Below are 20,874 nucleotides of genomic sequence, written 5' to 3' on the forward strand. Positions count from 1 at the left end.
AGATAAGAGAAAAAAGTGAGAACAACAACTGGTGAGAAGATGGGCCGTGATTGGTCGCATGGATTAGAGGAGAAAAAACTGAGATAATGAGAACGAAACTACAAAATGTTTTGCAGAATTTTCCTTGTATCTGTTTTCCAAGATGAAGAATTGGGTTAAAGAACAAATAACATGCCCTATGAAATCTTGGAAAGGACATCTCCACACCCGAAAAACATGAGAGTACTGTAGATTACTCACTGGATCCACTAACAATACTGGATCCACTAACAATATCGGCAGGACCAATTTATCAAAAGGGACTTCCGACCCTTCGTAAACCCAGATTTTGATGAGTAGGATAAGTTTAGAATAGTTCATATGGACACTTTTGAAAAGTGTTTGTAATGTGAAATCCGTCAAATTCTAACATCCCAGAAATTGGGAAAATCGTCTTTAAAAATTTTTGTTTTACGCTGAAAACACGATTTTTGGTACTGTAGCTGAAACTAGTGATTCTAAAACTTTCAGAGGTGTTTAGATAATCTACTCTTAACCTTTTTCTGAATTTTTTAACAAAACCTGAATTTACAATGTGCTTAGTTTCCCTTGTTGGAGTTTGGAACACCCACATAACCGCAAAATACCCAGAAGTCTGGCACAACCACATCCGGAGACAGTAGGCCAAACGAAAAGTAAAAAAATGCACAATTTCCTGTCTAGCCTGTTCGTTGGATTGTCAAAATGCTCTAAGCTTCAATTTCAAAGGAATACGTGTGCTTTTTTACCGGAAACGTTTTATAACTTCCGCTTGACAGTCACTCTTCTCAACCTTAAAAACATAAAAAGCTAACATTCCAATCGAAAACGGACAGCCATAAACATTTTCTTAATTATAGAGCAACATATTTTTTTGGTCTTGAAATGTTTTTCAAAAAGAATTTAAAAAGACCTTTTCAGACCGCAACATAAACTTTCACAAATTAAAGGTAAGACATTGAGTTTCTAAGAAATGTTAAAATTTCTAAGAAACTTTAACTTTTGATGTTGATGTTGTTGAGCAACCACAAAACAAATGTTGTGATTACTGTAACTGAAAAATGAAATATCTTCTGCCTGACTGATTGAACTGACTAAACCGGTTGACTTTTTGTAATTTAAAGGACAAATCAACCTACAGAAATAAGAACAGTCGGGAGTGAAAAAGATGAAAGCTAGTATTATCAAATTTAGATCGCGTGTTATCTATCGATCAATTGAACTGAACATGTTTGCAAATGTGTTTTTGGTATAATATTGACTGATGACAAGGTGATGTGATATGACACCAAATATTAGATGATTTCAAAAGTTGTCGGGTATTTTTGGAACAAAATATTTTCTTTGAACAAGGAACTCAATGATTTCACAAAAAGTTGCTTCTTTGTCATGTTTTCTGAGCTCGTTATTTCTGAAGAGCCATCCATGCGTACTCTTTCAGAAGCAGCCCCCGGAGACATCTTGCAACCGACTTCAAACATCTATATTCTAAATTCAGAGCATCCAAACATCACAAAAATCATAACTAACTAAAAGCACGAGAAATGGATGAGAACGATGTTTGGCTCATTTGGGCAAAAAGAAGCTTGTTTTGAAGAATACGGTTCTCTTGAATCCGCTTGGTTTTGAAAAGATTACCATGACAACCAGGAAATTAGTGCAAGGAAAGTAAAAACACAACAACACGACACAATAGAAATGAAATCAATCACTTTAAAAAACACTACGATCGGGGACTGTGGTTGATGATGAGACCTATGAAGTGTGAGAAATGATGAGAGAGAAAGAAAAAAGTGTGTGTGGTGGAATTAGAGAGACCGATGCCTCCCCCCTCTTTTCCATCATCGCTAATATACAGTACATAATCAAGAGAGGTGGAAGAAGAAATATAGAATGAAATGAGAGAGAGAGTGAAAGAGGTGCATTGGATTGGGGATGGGTCGTTTCTCAACTGTGGTCGGTGCGGAGAGGGCCGCCAAGGCCCCAACCGGTTCTGCGGTTGGTTGGACAACACTATGGTGATGCCCTCCAACTCTCTCTCACCCTCTAGCATACCGAACTTTTCCCTCGCTATGTGTATTTTTGCCTCAATGCGTATACCCGGGAGTTTTTACCTCCCGCTGTTTGGGTTTTCATCTTTCTTTTTTTTGCTATCGAATTTATTTTGAACTATTCCCCTAAAACTGTAACAGTCGAGAGGCGAATGGCAATATGTTTTTTTTTGTTTGGTTGACTGTACAAATTGAGGAAAATGGACCGAAAAAAATCCGAAAAAATGGCATGACTAAAATTGGAAGGGGAGGGAGATGGGAGAGAAATGAGTCACCGCCTCTACGGGAAAAAAAAACTTTCCATTTGAATAGCGTCAAATGAATTGCCACTTTTTTTGTGACACTCATATAACCTTCTCGGAGGTTTTCAAAATTTGCATAGTGTCCGTTTGACAGCCTTGACTTGCTCAAAAATTACAGTTCTGTTACAGTAATATACAGAAATATTCTGAAGCAGGAGAGCAAAAAGATATGACAAATTGCAGATTTTGTTAATGACTTCCACTCCAATAGATATCAAGTGCAAAACTGCCATGAGAATGTGACATGATGGAAATTTTCAAAGAGCCTCTGCACATAGAACATTTCTGCACATAGAACAAGTCACAGACTCATTCAAGCACGAAATATGAGCCATCGAACAAATGTGACACCTCTCACTCTTGTTCACACTATTTTTCTTTCTCAAACTAAATTTGCCAAAGCATGTCCTGCCCTCTAATGTTTTATTCACCTGATCAATAAACAAATTTTAAAAAAAGCAACACTGAACTTGAAACTCGAGTGGGCCATTGACAGATTAAATAGTCATCGAACAATGACATTTGGATCAATCAAAATCAGTAATTCGTTCAATTTTTGGTGAAAAATCTTGAAAAATAGTCACAAGATTATTCTTCAATTACCACTATCCTCGGAGAAGAAATTAAAATTTCAACAAACTGAAAATCATGGTTGTGGACCGGAAAGTTTTCGCGATGGTGTTTCCTGCTTTCTTTAATGATTGATAATAAATTGGAGTTGTAAAAACGAAAGGCAAAAAGGAAGGAAAGTTGCGAAAGCAATTCTCAAGGGGACCATTTTTCAGGAATGCAAAAAAGAAATTCAAGGAAGAAAAAGGAAAATCAGGAAGATGGATGAAAAGGTGCACTTTTGCTCTTTCCTAGAATTTACGCTTCATCGTTCCGAAATGCATGGTTATAGAAAAAAACGAAAGTTATAAATGAAAAATTAAGTGAGGAGTTGAAGTTGGAATAGTTGGCGCCAGAGAATTACGCCATGTTTCGAAACAACTAGTCTTTCGGATCACTTCAATGGCTTTCCTCAGTAAGAGGAACGTTACGAAATCATTGCACAGTATGCGAAGAAGGTGTACGATGACTCAACGCTTCCTTCCTTTCCAATACCTCTTCTCTCCTTTCTAAACATTTGCGCGGCCCGCTTTTTTCAGTTGCATTTCTGTATGTTTACCGTACACCTGAAGTGAAACACTTGAAAAACGGACGTGAGGCTTCATTTAATTAGTGTTTCAATATTTTCGGCTCCGTGAAAGCTGATGAACAGGAAGAAGCCATAATTGTGACGTGGAGAACAAAAATTAAGGAAGATCAAAATCACGTAGGTAAGAAACAAGAAATGGCTTCAATGAAATAAGAAAAAAGAACTGAAATTCTGAATTAGAGCTTCAAAATTAGAATTGAATGGGGAATTAGGGTGTTCTGGACGCCCTCGAAGTTCAAATGATGGGCAGAAGGAAGCATTTTTGTTACGAGTACAACAAAAGGCATCAGAATAAAATATATGAAATGCAAAGTGATCCAAGAAGGAACTGAAAGATGAGCTGAAATGCGTCGACTCATTTTTCCCGAACGCGCACACCCCCAGATATTGTTTTTTTTTTCATCTACTGGACTTCTCAGAAAATGATGAGAAATTCGAATGATATCTAAATAAAATGGACTTATTCTTCTCATTTCTGAGTATCTTTTTTCTGTGTAGCTAACGATGAAAACAAACATGAAAATATTAATAGAACGGGGAATCTATGTAACATGAAAGCTAGGCGGCGGCAGTCATATGCAAATCAAGCGGGAAAGTTTTGAAATAATTTATGTATGGAATTGATTTCAAAAAAAGTTTCAAAGAGGGAGGAAGTGAAAAAAACCGAAATTTCGAATGAAATGAAAATGGCAGATGGTAGATAATACATCTCGGTTTAATTTAATTCATTCTGACAGTCGTTATGAAACCACTAACAATTCCAAGGCCTAGGTCTAACGCCATCTGCGCTTTCAAAGGCAAAAAGGAACAACAGAACCGAAGGTGGTGGCTAAATGAAAAAGGATGCGATGTAGCGAGTTTGAGCACCTGCTGTCGCGTAGCGGGGCTCGTCTACAACACCACCACCCTTACCACCAAAAGCATGTCTCTTTTCTTGCTCTCTCCCGTTACATGGACACATTTTTATTGATTTCCCTCTCGTCCTTTTTCTCAACACTGCGCGGGGTGTGAGAGAAGCTTGAATAGTGCCAGGGCGAAATACATGCATATATTACACACATCGTTTCAGATTATGAGCAAAATATGTGCTAGCATTTTGAAACATCTTCTGGGAAGAAAGTATAAAGCCAAGATGTTTGAATAAAGAAGAAGAACATGGGAACATAACATAGTGACAAAAGAAAAAACAACATCAGCGTTACAGATGTTTGTTATGGAAAAAAAGAAATGCAAAAGCTCAATTTCAGCCTCTAGTTTGTTTTTCAGCTGTCAGCAGTTTGTTCTTTGTCAAGTTGTCTGTCAAGTAACAATCAAGTCACTTTTTTTTTCAAAAAAGAAGGTATTAATTTGAACCAAAGCTCGGAGATTTGCATAGGCCGGGTCAAGTGGGGTAGCCGCAGAAACGATCCGGCTAAGAAGGGTCACCTCATTAGTCATTGTGGTCCGTGGCCTCCTATTCCCGTGGAATAATAAAATATGACCTTATTATGGATACGGGCATTTTCTTACTTTCTTTGCCTATTGCTAATCAAAAGACTCGATGGATCTGAGATTTCATAAATTAATTATATATTAAAAATTTGATTTGATCAGTTTGCCAAGAAGGTCGTTTTGAAACAGAGGATCCATTCGAAAATGAGGACACAAGGCGACCTTGGACAACTAAAAAAGTTCTGATCTGAGAATAGATGGTCACTCTTACCAGTCCTTTTGACGGAACTTCTTTCGATTTGAGAAGATAGATTAGAATTAATTTCAAACAATCCGAGCAATACGCCCACAGGTGGGATTTCAAAGAATCCAATGAGATGGAAGAGGATGATGATGATGAAAAAAGAGTGAAAAATATCTAGAAATTTTCAAAAAGAGTATTATGAATGTAGCCTCTTTTATATTCAAAACTTCTTATGAATTATTCACCGAGCTCGTGGATGAAAAAAGAAGAAGAAGAAGCTCATGAAGGGATAGTGGAAGAGAAAATCAGGAAATGCGGGGAGATTCTTTGAAATATATGGATGAATGATTCATCTAATTGTGAGCCGGCTACTACTAGTATATAGTTGGACAAAATCGATCAATAAAGTTATAGTATTCACAAAGGCAGCATCGAAGTCATAGGGGAGAGTCAGGTTGAATGTTTGCTTTCCGTAGTGTGTGCTGCATTACCTCTGGTAGAGCTCTCTCACTCTCACAACGGAACAAACAATATTGGTGGAAATAGAACAGTGTGGGAGAGAAAGAGGGAATGAGAATGTTGAGAAAAAAGGTAATGAAATAAGAGATTATGAAGGCAGAAAAGATGACGGAACGTTCTAGACAGCAGGGTTATGTATATGATAACGATCGGGTAGGACAGCAGGAACAAACTCAGATTGCGGTCATTGGCCCCGAATGACCTTTCGGTTGCCTTCTATTTGGATTACGCGTTGAGGATTTTCTCATATATCGAGATTGCATAAATGAAACGCCGAAGAATTTGGAAAATTCAAATTGGAACATACTGAATTGTTTAAAAGTTTGTTCATGTTAGATCTTAGTTTCAAATTTCGAGGCATCCATTTGTCACAGACCGGATACAAGGATAACTAATTACCAAAACGCCGTTGAAACTTTTAAAAGGAAGAAAAGAATGAAACGAGTTGAAAGGTCGCCCGTATTTAGCTACCGAACAATAAGAATGAGGAGAAGGAATGGGGAATGGGTGATGTGCTGTGTTGAATTTCAGTGAATAAGGGGGTAATGGTGCGAGAAATGAGGTTGTTCAACAACACAACATTCATTGACATTTATGGGTGGAATGAAGAGTGCGAGAACACTAAGAAGGATGGATGGATTACTTATTGGCAAAGAGAGAGATGAATCAAATGAGCGGCTGGTCTGAAGGATAACAGTCGCAGGGAGTTCTCGTCCAGCTGCTCCTGTTTGAAATGAACAGATGTGAGGACATTGTGTGTATGTGTGTGTACGTGGAATTTTGGAGTGTTTCTTTGTCAAGAATTGGGGTAGGTCCGGACAATAACACAGCTGAGCAGCCATTGTTTTCAGAAAAAATTACCGGAAATAAAAAAAAATATGTAGGTGTTTTAGAATTTCGACGTATTACTTCCTCATTTTTCTTGAGACTCCCTTTACGGTACCATTAGAAATGAAACAGCTCACTATCAACTCTGACCCAAAATTGTTTATTAATCTCACATTTTAACCACATTTATCGTGTTCATTGTAAAATGTATAATATCAAAAATTTACAAACTGTAAAAAGTAACTAATGTCTGATTTTTGTTTTCTTTTCATATTCTTGGCTAACGGTAGCTTAATAATCTTTGACGAAAAAAAAACCAAAAATATTCCAAAGGAGTGAATTACTGTTTCAGTCTTATGAACTTCAATGGGCTGGAGAACGGTATTGTTTTCGTTGACTTTTGTATTTTTCCAAAATTTGGGAATTTAGACGCCTCTTCGACCTGAATCCCGCCTCTCCGACCTTACTCCGGAGAATCTACGTAATTATCAAACTGACCTGAATTTCGATTGGAGAATCTTTCAAAGATAAGAATATGGTTGTAGATTCGTTTTATTTATTTTTTGTTTTTTCGAAGTCGTTATTTCTATTTATCAAACTTGTGGAAAAGACGGCCGGCCCGCGGGCCGGACGAGGCCGGGCCGAGATTTTTCTGAAAGCGGGCCGGAAAAAATTACACATGGCCGGCCCGCTTTTTGAAAATTTCGAAATTTTAGAGCAAATCATCATTTTTCAAGATGGCTTTTCTCCTTAATAAATAAAACTCCACACTAGAGGACGATTCTGTCAAAAAAAACTGTTTTGAGATCGTTTTTAGAAAAAAATTTCATCCTTGGCTTAATGAAGTTTGATTTTTTTGCTAAAAATTCAATTAAATTGACTTTTTCAGATGGTTGTATGCATTTGAATTAATACTTGTGCTATTAAAAATATATTGGCACATTTTCAAATTTTTACTTGATTATCAAACAAAATGACAAATAACAAGATGCAACTTCAAAACTACAAATACTTCGGAATGTCACGGATGTTACTTCTTCTTCAATGACATGATAGCGGTACCAACAAGAGCCAGGTAGCAATGAGCACTCTTTGGCCATCGTTACGCTCTCACGTCTTCTATTTTTCAGAGGAACTTGGAAAAAAATGATGTGACATTTTTTTTCGAAATTATATGCTGTGAAAATCTTAGAAAGCTCCGTTTTGAAATGAATAATATTTTTTTTTTTTGAAAGGCCAGTGAATACAAAATCTCAAAGAGTTTTTTTCAAAAAAAAAAGAATAAAGAGATGGATTCCTGTCAAAGTGAAATATGGCTGACGAATTAGTCTTCTCGAAAAAAGTGAGACCTTGGGATACAAAAAGGACAAGCGGATGTAGATGTGAGAAGACGAATATTCGAAAGACGACATGTATGAAATATAGCCGCGTTCAAACTTTTTTACATGTCCAATGTTGGATACTATATTGAAAACCTTGAAAATATTCAGCAGAGATTTTCAAAAACCGTTCCGAGAAATTTGTGAAAATAGCCTATTACTTATTTGTTCCAGACTGCCATAAAACTCAGCCTGTCTTATCAAGTTAAGCTTGAAGTTCCGTGTTTTGCAGGGTATTTTTGCAAACCAGAAAAACAATGCATTTTTTGTCTGAAAAGCACTGGAATCTCTAATTGTCACAATCTTACTTTCGATGATTTGCTATGCTCCGTACTAACATTGTATTTTATAATGTTAAACTTTGATTATCGAATCTTATAATTTTTGTTAGATCTCTTCTTTCTGATGTTTAAATAACTTCGAGATTCATCGAAGCATTTCGAGTAAAGAAGATCAGAACAATCCTTCCATGATATCTTGTCACGGATTAGTGACGGATATCCGGTGCCTGGCACCAAGTCGAAAACATGCTCTACGTATGAGATTTTGGTGCCAGGGCACGGATTCTGATTAGGGATCATGTCAAAAAAGGGGTACAAATCTAAGATGACAACGTCAGCAGATCAGATCTATTCTATCAGATTCGTTCCTGGTTCACATTTCTAACTGAAATGAAGGGGTTTGATGTTTCAAATGTGTAAACACACCAAATGCAAAGTGCATGGCGAATGAAAAGCCGAGGGGTGAACACATTTTTTAAAATAAATAATATATGACAAAACGAATGGTGAGTTTTTGAAAACGATGGAAGACGACACGACTATTTGAGGACGAGTAATGGTTCTGCAATTTTCTTTCAGAAGAAAAAGAGCAAGACAAGGGACTGTATGGGAACTTTTTGACGGAGCAAAAAAATGGGCATGCTAAGCAAAATCGCTTTGCTCGGGAATGGGGTCAGTCTTTGCGGTGACCTATGCATGGGAGAGTGAATGACAGGAAAAGCAAAAAAAATAGAGAAAAAAGGAAATGCGTCCAGAAAGAATGAAGGGATTTAGGAAGAATGGAACGGGCATACCTGGGGATTTCAGACGAAAGATTTTGAAAAAATTGTGACGTGGTAAATTGGATTATAGCGAACGTGGGATTATGATTTGTTATATTCGGCTTCTGAAGAATAACTCAAAAAATGAAACGAGTCAGACGGTTTCAGTGAGCAATTTTTGAAGCAAAAACGTGTGATTTTGAAAAGTTCAATTCAATGAAATGTTATTTTCAAAAACTGAAGAAGTGAACTTTGTTCGATTAAAAGAAGTTGGATTTAAAACAAACTACAAGTGAGAGCAAGAATTAATCAAATTTGAAAATATGTTTTTAAATAAATTTTTTAATTTAATCATACAAAAAAAATATTTTTTCAGCGGTTATTTTCATTTTTATATTATCAAAAATATCCATAAAACCTGGACCTCCGGGAGGAGCTCGGAAAAAAAGAAGGGCCACCTGTAAAAGCACCGCCACCTTCAAAATGTGTTGTTTTAAATTAGAAATTTCCGTACGCTTTCAGTCAAAAACATTTCAGAAATTTGTTGAAACACAGATTTCGATGGAAAATTTGCTCAATTATGGTGAAACTGATAGATATTATTGTGAACGCAAATTCACCGCTTAATGTGATGAAATTTTCAGAAAAATGAACAAAAAAACAAAAGTGCTCCCTCTAATTGAAGGGCCCCTGTAGTAAAAGGGTTTTCCGCAGATACCTCGGAACAATAGAACTACGGGACAATAGAATTACGGGACCGATACTGGTTTTACGATACCTGTTATTCGTTCGATTTATATTAGTTTTCATATCCGATTGACCTTTTTTTCGTGATCAAAAAATAAACAAACAATTGACTATTTGGTAAAAACTGTAATAATATGCCTTCTTTTGAAGGATATCAAAAGTAGTCAACTGACAGAACGTTTGTCGAAGTATGACGAACATTTTTACGGTTGACAACTTTCTCAAAAATTGTACAGGAACTGAGTATATCTGCTAAAAGTTGTCGGTTCTAGTAGTACTCTGTCCCAGAGGTTTTAAAGTAGTTCAAATGATTTTTCACTAAAAATAATCTGGAAATGCATACTTGATTCTTCAGAAATGTAAAAATGGCTCTTTCTTTCAGAAATAAAGAAATTCAATGAAGAACGCGTGAAACTGAAAACTTTAAGCAAAATGATTTTACTAGAAGCTATGATGTGGTAATTGGATTATATTATTTGAAGTGAGAATTTGTGTTGTTTTTCGATTAGGGCTTGAAACCTTAAAGGATGAACTTGAAAAAAAAGAAATATCGAAAGTATACCTGAAAACCAGATCCTATTCGAAACTGGCATTAAAGTGCAAAAATGTTACAACTAAATATTTAGTTTTCTCTCAATGAATTTCAAAAAATGCATTCAGTGAAATAGAGGATTAAACTTTTAATAATTTTTTAGACTAACAGAAAGTACGAACTAAGTGAAGGGAAATTAATTAAATCCTACAATAATTTGAAATGTTCAACAACAGATTAATTTATTTTTGATGCTACAAAAAGCAGATTGAAAATATAGTTCTTTGTTGGGACCATTTTCTGAGACAGAAAAAAATCACCGGTCTAGAAGAAACATATGAAGCAAGATGTACGCTTCTGTAATTCTTGACTCACCTTCCCTTTTGAGATTAAAAATAATAATTTTTACAAATTTATCTGTAAAACTAAATATGTATTAGAAAGTAGTCATGTGCCTCATGTGTGGGAGAAAAGAAGAAAAAAAAATGGAAGAAAGCGTCCCGAGACTCTGAAAATCAGAGTAAACAAGTAGTGGGCTTGTATTCAGAAGAAGAATACGAAGTCTTCTACACACAACATACACTCTTCAGTTTTTTTGCCTCTTTTTTTCAAGGAAGTCAACTCGCCACCTATTTTCTCGCTTGTTTTTTTCTCTTGCGTAGAGCAAAAAATCGTTTTAGTATTTAGCGCGAAATTGCATAGGCATGACCTCAAGTGTCAAGAAAATACGAAAATTATTTTCCCTGGAGTAGTTCTGCGAGGAGAAAAAAAACGTATCCTGGCTAAGATTGATGTTCCCGTCTGCGAAAATGGAATGGATAATGGATTTTGTGCATTTTTTTCTCATTTCATTCAATCTCCGTTTTTTTTTGTTGCTCAAGATTTATAGCAAGATAGCCGCTCACATTCGTACTCATCCTCGGATGTAATAAAACCCTCTGAAGCGGAATAGGAAAAAGCACGAAGCAGAAACAAATTGATCACAGGGCTATACTACAGAAAAAATGACACGTCCTCATTTTCCCTCTATCTTCTGGGGACGTCGGATGACTTCCAACTGCTTTTGCTTTTATTCTGAGAACACGAAAGGAAAAAAAACAACCCGCGGATGATCGTTGATTTCCCAACGAACCCTAATGGTTTGTATACCCTAATGGAAGTGAGGAAAAGGCAAAGGAGGGGGTGAAATAGGAAGAGAAGAAGAAGAAGAAGAAGACATATTAGCTGAATCAACGCAATTTCTCGGCAGCTGTAAATGTGTCATTTGCATTTGGAGACGGAAGCAGCAAGAATTGGTGGAAGGGGATAGAGAATATACGGATGAGTAGAGGGAAATGGAGGAATAAATCGTCTAGTGTCTGTGGCTAGAACCAAAAATGGTTGTAACAATTTAAAAGGGACCAATAAATAGGAAAAAGGAAAATAATGGAAATGAAAAAGTAAAGTGTGACCTCTTTTTTCCTGAAGGTTTTAGAGTATTCGACGAGAGAAAGATTGATGGTTTTTATAATAGTTGAGTAGGATTATGAATACGATGAAAGTATAGAGGAATGGGTATCGGGTGGAGAACAGAATGTGTTGAAATTCGAAATTGTAAGATTTTGAGAGCGAAGACTTCGAGATGGAATTGGAAAAAAAAAGAATAAAATCGCTGTTCATTTTTATATGATTGGCATTTTTCAAGATTTGTTCACCTATTTTTACCATAACCTCACTATTCTCAAGATCACTGACTTTTCCATTTAAGTAAGGCCCATGGGATTATATTTTTAACCTTCTTTTCAGGATGGATTTTTTTAAAGGAAAAATTTCATTTTGAAGGCTTTCGGATTTTAACCAAATAGGAATATTTGAAAAATCAGAAGAATCAACGTAAATTACCAGAACATAATAAGTAGAAATTGCAGTACCGGTCAATAAGATAAACAAAAAAAATTTCAGTTACTTTTTAAATCATTTTCAGGAGTGTGTTGTTCGGCTGTCAAGTGTCCGATCACTTTTAAAACTTCGTGGGGTTCAAAACAGATCACAGAAAATTTTGAAAAGTCCTAGTTTTCCAGCTTTTTCTTGATTTCTGAAAGACATCCCCTTTTTGCCTATTTTTGTACTAAGAAGACAAACTAAACAATCAGAATGGACTATTAGAGGTGGGCTTAAAATAGATGTGTTCTTCTATCAGAGAAAATACGTTAATCAGGTGTCTACTTCTAAGAGCTTTTCTGAGAACTTTTCTGATCAATCTGAATTCACAAATCTGACAAGGCTGGTTATGCTTATAAATCTGAAATCTTTCACCTGCTCTGACTATTTGATTTAGTTAAAAATTCAAATCACAAGAACGTGATCTTGGAAGCTCTGGCCTGATAACTATAAATAGCTTTACTCAGGTGATTCTGAATCAAATAAATCTATTACTTTTTGTAAGAACTGAGGATTGTTCTAAATTCGTTAAACAGATCTCTTCAACCAATTGAGATGTATACATTTATTGGGTCGGTTCACACTCACTTACACATCCACTCACACTAGACTAGTCTTTCGGAAATTAGTTTTTCGTTTCTGTGGTAGTAGTAGAGGGTTGAGCTGATAATCTGCCGTTAGATTCGGTCTTCAATGAATAGAGGGTCGGACCGAGGGTTCAAATGGAAACCGAAAAAAAAAATGGGGAAGTGGCCCCTCGCCGAAAATAAATACATACATTGGAGTTGTACTGAAGAATAGATAGAACAAGAAGATGGATTGGAGAACTTTGGAGACACAATAGATACTTGTGTGTTTCCGAAAAGAAAACATGTAGAAGGAAGAAAAAGGAAGGAAGAGGAGGACCCTTCTAAAATGAGAAAAAGTTTCCAATTTTCTTGTCGTCGTCGTCGGCGACCGCTTTTGAAGTTTTTCGGGTAGGCGAGTTGTGCCGAAAATAGGAGTGATGAGCACAAGAATGTTAAAAAGGAGAAGAACAAGAAAATAAGAAAAAGAAAAAGTCTGAAACCAAATTGTGAGCTTTGAATTTCGAACAAATCGAGTATAACGAAAAATTCAAAAAACATAAACAACGAAAATCATGTTATTAGGTTGGCAGGAAAGTAACTGTCCATTTTTTAATTAGTAAATAAAACAAAAACAAGATCAATCCAAGATTGACAGTATGTACCGTCGTGATCCACAACATGTTGTCAACATTTAGGTAACTCGTGGATACCATCCCTCCAAAAGCCGGCTGGGCGCGAATCAAAGTATTACTGTAGCACATCTTTTTTCTCATCGATAATGTTAAAGTCCTTACGCTCCAGATGAAGTCGTATATCTTCGAATAACCAATAATCAAATAAAACAAAATCAAAACTTTCACGGGGGTAAAGGAGAACCGTCCAGCCAAAGCGGCTGAGGAACGACGTGACTTTCCGTGAACATGCAGTTTTTTTCATTTTTTAACGACAGGCAAGTTAGACCTGAGCTGCGAAGGGTATCCACAAAATACCTGAATGTTGCCAACATGCTATGGACCACGACGATGCATACTGCTAATTTTGGCTTAACCTGGTTTTTGTATTATTCACAATTAAAACAAGGGACAGTTACTCTTCTGCCAAACTAATAGAAATAACTTTTTCTGCAATTTATCTTTATTGTTTTTGGTCCTAGTTTATAGTGTCAACATTTTGACAAAAGCTGGCTCAAAAAAAAAAAAAATATAGAAAAAAAAACGTACTAACGTTTTTTGCGCATAAATCAAAATGAAGGTCCTAGTTCAAATCGTAGTGACGTCCCCATGGAGATCATTGATTTTGAGAAGAGTATGAAATAGTGGTGTCACCTTTAGCTAGATTTATTTTCGAAGACAATAAAGTATTCCCAGCTTGTGATTGATGGAATTTGAATAAAGAGCGTCTAATGAATTCAATGGGTTGTGTGGCGATAAGTGCCCCGAGGTGAGGAAGACGAAGACAACGATTGAGGAGGAGAAGGGTGACAATGCGCGAAATCAGATAAATTTTCCTCAATTCATCAGAGCGTGCACTAATGTAATTCCATCAATAAGATTTAAGAGGGGCAACACTTGTTTCACGGTTTTCAAGGAAACTTGAAGAATTATTTTGGATCGTTCTAGGAGTATTTTGATTCTAAATTTGAACACCGGACATTCAAGGAGAAGGCATTTATGATGAACATTCATCCCAGAAAAAAAAGAAAAAAGAAAACAACCTTGAAAAACTCAATTAAAAATTTGACATAAAGTTGTTTTTACAACCTAACAACATCCGAAACGTCGTTGCTGACATTAACACAAGAAAACGTGGCCTTGGTCGTCCAGATGAAATGTTGCCAAAAAAGAAGTAAGTAAATTGGATGAAGGTTAGGAAAATGAAATACTAGGGATTTTTTTCTGCATCTGCGTGTGGTTACGCGTACTGTTGAAGATAACTAGGACAATTATAAAACGCCGCTTTCATTTCGTTTTGTCCTCATCCCTTCCCCGACCAATTCCACTCAACAACACTCATCCGAACGCCCTCGTTTGAATGTTCTATTTTGAGGTAACTACTTTGGATGCCATTACGTTTCAGGAAAGAGACCAAAACCGATCGAAAGTGATCCGCAAAACTGTTTCGGTTTGTTCTGTGACCGTGCGCACCGTAATTATGTCCTGGAAGGATGTTGTAAAAATTTTGAAGGATTTTATACTTATAGTTGATTGATTTCTGTGAAAAGAGAGTGTAAAACTATAAATAGATAAAATCAATTGAGTGGAAATGAAGGAAATCGAATAAGATTCTTCAGACATAATCTTGAAATTTCAGTATCACAAAAATGAGGACCAAATCGTATTAAACGGTTGTTACTTAATTCAGAAATTAACTCAAATCAGGAACCATCAAAGCGTGGCATATTGACAAAAAGTGCTGCCAAACAAGAAATTAACGTGGAAAAAATCTAGATAAAAATTGTTTTTGTTATATTTTTCCCTTAGAAAAACTCAGTCTCCCCAAGTAAAACACTTCTCAAAAAAAAGAGTAAAACAAATGACAATGGGTTAGAAAGATTTAAAAAGTAACAAATCTTCTGAATTTTCAAAAAACTCATATTCTTTTTTGATCTCCCACTTTTTTGCTCGCTTGTTCTTGTTAAGAAGAGTAACATTTTTCTCTTAACACGCACCACCATATCGGTTTTTCTCGAAGAACTGAATGAATAACAAGAACGAGAGATCGAAAATATATGCGAAGAGCTCATCTTCAAAATGCTCAACGCATGCATAACATATCAGACAAGGCTACAATTTTGCCAAAATGTTTGAAAGAGCAAAGATCTAGGAGATAGAATGAGCCAATTTGAAAATTGCAATTATTTGAAACAGAAAAATTGGCAAGTTTTATAGTAACACGAAATATATTCATTTTTCACATTTGCCAAATGCAAAGAAGGCGGAAAATGAGCCATATGCCATCCGAATGAGTGGCTCCTAAATTAGATTGGGCAAATTTCTTTCAAGAATTTCTCCGTTTTCTAAGTGAATGAGCGAAGGCGTTCAGATGGTTAGTCAGGCCGATAGGATAAAGCAACGATGTTTGAAAGAGTTAAGAAACATGTTTACTGGCATGTTTTAGTCCAAATGAAATGTATCAAGAAAAAAATGTTATTTTGTCCAATAATTCTAAAGTATGGAAACAAAAAGTATCTGAAGTTGCGGAAAATCAAGTCCTGCGGCTTCAGAGTTTTTTGTGGGAATAAGGGTTTTGCGAGCGCAACGCATGATATTTGTGAAATAAAATAGTTTCAATTCAATTACTTTATTTCTTACGGAGGATACTTGAAGTCTGTAAACTAACAAAATGTTGCTCATATCATTTCAAACATTTATCCAGTTGACATTTTTTAATCATAATTTCGGAAAACCGAGATAGTTGGCTGCTAACTAGCATAAAGCGTTTTCTTTGTAGAACGAAATTGTACCAAACGAAAACCTTTTCAGTTTTTCTTGTTTTCCAAAGCAGTGAAGCTGAGAAAACCATACGGACAACGGGCCGAGAACGGCCGGGCTTTTTTCAGAATTTTTCACAATCCGGTCTCGGTTTTCGATAACTTTTTTGTCTTTTCAATAAAATTTTTAGGGGAAAACAGTATGTTCAGAAAAAGTTTCTTTTAAAAAAGTTCTTTTCATCAACCAATTTTATTGAATTTTTGAGAAACACAATTTTTCCGACCATCTGTTTTCATACGAAAGCGAATACTGATTTTTCGGTTCTGTAGTGTTTTTATGCGAAATCGTAGTTTGCGCTTGAATGACAGTGGTGGCAAACTTGAAATTTCTGAGATCGAGTTGTTTACACTCAATTTGATGTTTTTCTAGCGAAAATTTTAATTTCAGCTCGCTTTACAATGGTCACTGCGTGAAGAATTTTAATTTTCACAATTGCACACCAAGCGAGCTTGAGTTTGCAGAACATGAAGCAAATTGCAATATAGCAACCCTGAGTAGAAAATCAGAATGAAACCTCCAATTGAACAGTGTGACGTTTTTCTCAACTTATCTAAAAACTATCTAGAAAAAAAAGGCCAGAAGAAGCTTTCGAGCTGAAACAACCAAGCAGCGTGGGTATAACGAGGTGGGAAAATCGTTTGGATATACAGCAAGATGAGATTCAACAGTTCTTGATCACTTTAATCATTCTCAAAACCGAAACGCAAAGAGATGAACAATTTTAGCTAACTGGCGCGTGTTTACCGCTTAACAAAGAGGAAAAGTTTGGCAAGAGTCTTCCGAGGATAGCTAAACATGATGGACAAAAAACTGATAATAATGAAGAACTTGAAGAAACAAACCTTTGGATCAGAAAACGTCAAAAACACAACTAAAGTAGAGACACGAAAGAGCCAAAACAATCAAAATCGAAGACGCCAACAGAAAAAACAAGGTTGTGGTGATTTCTTTACTTTTTCAACTTTTTTCATTCCGAATTTTTAGCAATCGTTTTTTTTGTTCCCTTTGTTGAAGTTTGAAGAGGACAGGGAAAATGTATCAGTTATTTTTCACTAGTTTCAGTCTTAATTTTTCATGTGCACCATGAATTTATCCCTGAAACATTCCTCTTTTTTATTCACGAGCCAGAATGAACATCAATCTCTTCCAAAATTCTCATTTCTCGCATTCAAAAAAACTTCATACTTCGAATACTAGATGTAGTATCCGCCCACGTCAACTAATCCAGCCTCCGCACTCCAATTTCCCATCGAAAAATGTCAGAGAGCTCCTAGCATCCGTGAAACGAAGGAAGAAGGAACTAATCTTCTTCCGAGTGTCCATGACAACAATATGTCCTGAAAGGGCTCTCGCGCCCATCTGTGCTCTCTATTCCCTTGCTTCCCGCGCCAACATAATCGCTTCAGAAAAATTTATCGAGCGAGACGTATTGCTCTCAGCCATTTTCATTTCTTCTTGCTCTCTCGTGTAGAGCTGCTTTGCTTGTTTCTCAGTTTCCTGGAAATACTACTCAAGATGGATGAAGATGCGCCTAACAAGCGCAACAAACTTTTTTCTCTCAAGGAATTAAGTGTGAAGTCATTGGCGCCGATTGTGGAGAAGAGTGAGTGAACATTTTATTTCCTAATTGTAGTTATTCATGGAATAATTTATTTTGAAGATAATGATTAGTTGTAAACGTCTGTGTACACACTAAAAACTTCTCTCATAAAGTATAATTATTTCTTGTTGACATTTTATAGAAGTCTATGAAAACAACTCAACCCAAATTGATCTAATTGCGAGCCAACAATTACTTGCTTATTTTCTTCGAGACACCTGCAATGCAGAGCAGATGAACAAGTTCACAAAGGCTATGACTTCTTCATTAAACCTCACTGACTTGAAAATCACCCATGAAAAGATAAATAAAGAAACTTGTGATAAAATATTCGGTTTCAAAAATTTGTCTTCTCTTGAACTCGGCTCATTAGCTTCTTGGACCATGTTTCATTTGGACCAGAGTTTGTTCGCAGGTAATATAATTGTTTTCTCCTCTCATATACCGACAATGAAACTTGAGATGTACCACTAGTGGATGTCATCGAAGCGTTGCGCAATATTTTGTGTGAAGAAAGTCGGATTCAACTTCAGAGTCTTGCTATCACAAACGATCCAGTGACGTTTCGAACTGGGTGGATGTGTGAGGTTTGTAAAAGGGATTATTTCAGAAATGGGGGGGGGGGGGGGGTTCTAAAACTCTAGTCTGTTGATTAAGTTGTTGTGCCGCACGTTGAATAGTAATCCTTCAGATGAAAGGGATTCTTCCGGCGCTCACAACTCTTAATCTGGAGAAGATGCCAATTTCGGAATCCGAATTCGATGTCATTTGCGAGTCGCTTTCACTTCTCGAGTCATTCTATGTTTCTAAAATTGGAAATCTCACAGGAATTTCAAATCTAAAGAATCTTCAAGACTTTCACTCGATTGATTCCCAGTTCAAAGGTCCGGAAGATGTAATTGACATTTTCAAACTGAAGAATCTAAAAAAGTTAGACTTTCGTGGAGAGCAGTGAGTCAAGTTCAACACTCTCAGTTTATAGAAAACATTTTCAGATGTGTCCATCTGCCATGTGTCCGTTTGTATTTGGACTGCGCAATGAGCTTGTTCTCTCTAGAATTTTTCAATTGTATGAAAAATGCAATATCCGCAGAAGATGTTAATCTGCTCGCTACCTCTCATCCTCAGCTTAAAAGAATTTTTGTCCTTGGTAATTGATTCAGCATATGGCTTCAAAAATTTGTCAACTCTTGAAATTCAGATACAAGACTGCAAGATGTTTCACAACTGGAAACGTCTAACGACCAATTGCATTTGATATCAAAGGGATCTCTTTGGCAGTGTCTCGAATCATTGAAACTCTTAGATATCCGTACTCAGTCAGAACTGATGAATGACGTTTGCGTCGAGATAATCGGCTATTTGTCAAACTACGAGGCGTACTCCAAAACAGTCATCTTCGACTGCTTTGGCGTTTTGACTCAGATTTTGAGAGGAGAGTTGAAGTTTTTCATCGGGAAGCAAATTCATGCCAATGTGTTAAAATGCTTGGAGCTGTTGTGCCGGTAAGAGGCTTACTTAAGTTTATATTGGACAACATTTATTTCAGTGGCGGTCGTATCGAAATGTTCAATAAACTCACAAAATTGAACTTTATTGACTTACTGCTCGAAACTATCACATGGTTCAATGGGCGCTCGGATTCAGTTGTGTGGAATATACACTCGTCATCGTGGAATATTCTCCACGATATATCAACGTCTACACTTCCAGAGAAGAGCAGAGAATTTCTTTTCTGTCAAGGAATCGAGCTATTGGAAAATGCGGAACACGTTTTGATCGCTCCAAAAAGCTGTCTGGATCTCATGACAAAATATCTTGAAAGCAGGACAGAACAGCTGGAAGATTTTTTGATCTACTCGAAACTTGTCCGAAAAGTTGCCGGCAATGTTGCAGATCTTGCTAAGCTCAAGTTCACTCCTTTATTTATTGCAACCTGTAACTTTTTGGGCACCTTGCATAACATCTGTGCGGTTGGACGAACGGAAATGACCAAATTCATCATCAATTCAATCATGTATGCGTTTAATGTATTTCTGTCGGCGGATTGGTTAACACAAGCCTATGGGTTCCGAATTGTTGAATCGATGTTGTTCTATACTGATCGTGAGACGGTAAAAATAGTGTTCATCAAGCATCTGAAGGGGTTATTCCTGTGAGTTTTTTTTCAGGAATTCGATTACTGTATTGAACTATTTCAGAACACTGACCCAAAATGAAGACAAGGAATGTGCAACTGGACCTGTAATCTCACTCTGTTTTACTGCTTTTCACCTTGTTGAGCGGACATATACAATGAACGAACTTAGAACGGCTGAGAATATTGCACAAATATCTAATCTCCTCCAATTGCTCAAACATAACAAATCAATTGAATATGTTGATGTCATGGCAGATTTCAATTCAAAATTGACCAGTCCCATGCTCCTTGCCTGGACGAAATTCATGACGACGTCTTGATACTTTTTTGAAATTCACCTCATATATTTGTCTTTTTCAAATTGAAAATAATGTTATTCTGTTTTTTTATGATGATTTATTTTGTTAGTTTCTTAATTATCAACTAAATGTTATTATGATAAGTTTCAATATATTTCCAATATACATAAATAAAATAAAAACGTTGAAAATTATGCTAATTTATTAAACGGAAACTTCCATGCCGGAAGTTAACACTGAAATCCGGAACCTGCTTACAGGCGACTCCTGAGATATTACCTCGCCCGGCTTGACAACAGATCTCGAAACAGACAGTTTAAAAATTACTTTTTTAAATTGTTTTTATTTGTTTTCTCGGTTTAAAAATAAATTGATTTGCTGATTCCCTTAATCTGATTAAAAGTCAGCTTTGTTTCAGATATCAATTAAATCAATTTTTAAATCCAGATCACGGTAATATTTTAATTGTTCTGATATCGGTACATTTCTAGTAAAAGTTTACTCAATAGGTAATTCTTTTTCATTCTCTGACTTTTTTGGAAAAAACAACAAAAAATCGACGAA

General features: G+C 36.2%; 3 protein-coding genes across 3 annotated transcripts; all 3 read left to right on the forward strand.

Annotated features, from left to right (window-relative positions):
* Positions 1-39: 39 nt before the first annotated feature.
* On the forward strand, positions 40-87 carry CBG27725 (the record flags this gene model as incomplete). Its single annotated transcript, XM_045239689.1, has 1 exon — positions 40-87. One exon carries the CDS (start codon positions 40-42, stop codon positions 85-87), a length of 48 nt encoding a protein of 15 aa, XP_045099564.1.
* Positions 88-5,500: 5,413 nt separating this feature from the next.
* Positions 5,501-5,575, forward strand: CBG27726 (the record flags this gene model as incomplete). The annotated part of the gene is made up of 1 exon (XM_045239690.1): positions 5,501-5,575. One exon carries the CDS (start codon positions 5,501-5,503, stop codon positions 5,573-5,575), a length of 75 nt encoding a protein of 24 aa, XP_045099565.1.
* A 12,211-nt stretch (positions 5,576-17,786) lies between these two features.
* On the forward strand, positions 17,787-20,331 carry CBG14615 (the record flags this gene model as incomplete). Its single annotated transcript, XM_002644596.2, has 8 exons — positions 17,787-17,874; positions 18,014-18,286; positions 18,334-18,458; positions 18,563-18,822; positions 18,867-19,021; positions 19,073-19,376; positions 19,421-20,026; positions 20,073-20,331. The coding sequence occupies 8 exons, from the start codon at positions 17,787-17,789 to the stop codon at positions 20,329-20,331; spliced, it is 2,070 nt and encodes a 689-aa protein (XP_002644642.2).
* Between the last annotated feature and the right edge of the window lie 543 nt (positions 20,332-20,874).

Source organism: Caenorhabditis briggsae (assembly GCF_000004555.2).
Source record: "Caenorhabditis briggsae complete genome, chrX, whole genome shotgun sequence".
NCBI classification, from domain to species: domain Eukaryota; kingdom Metazoa; phylum Nematoda; class Chromadorea; order Rhabditida; family Rhabditidae; genus Caenorhabditis; species Caenorhabditis briggsae.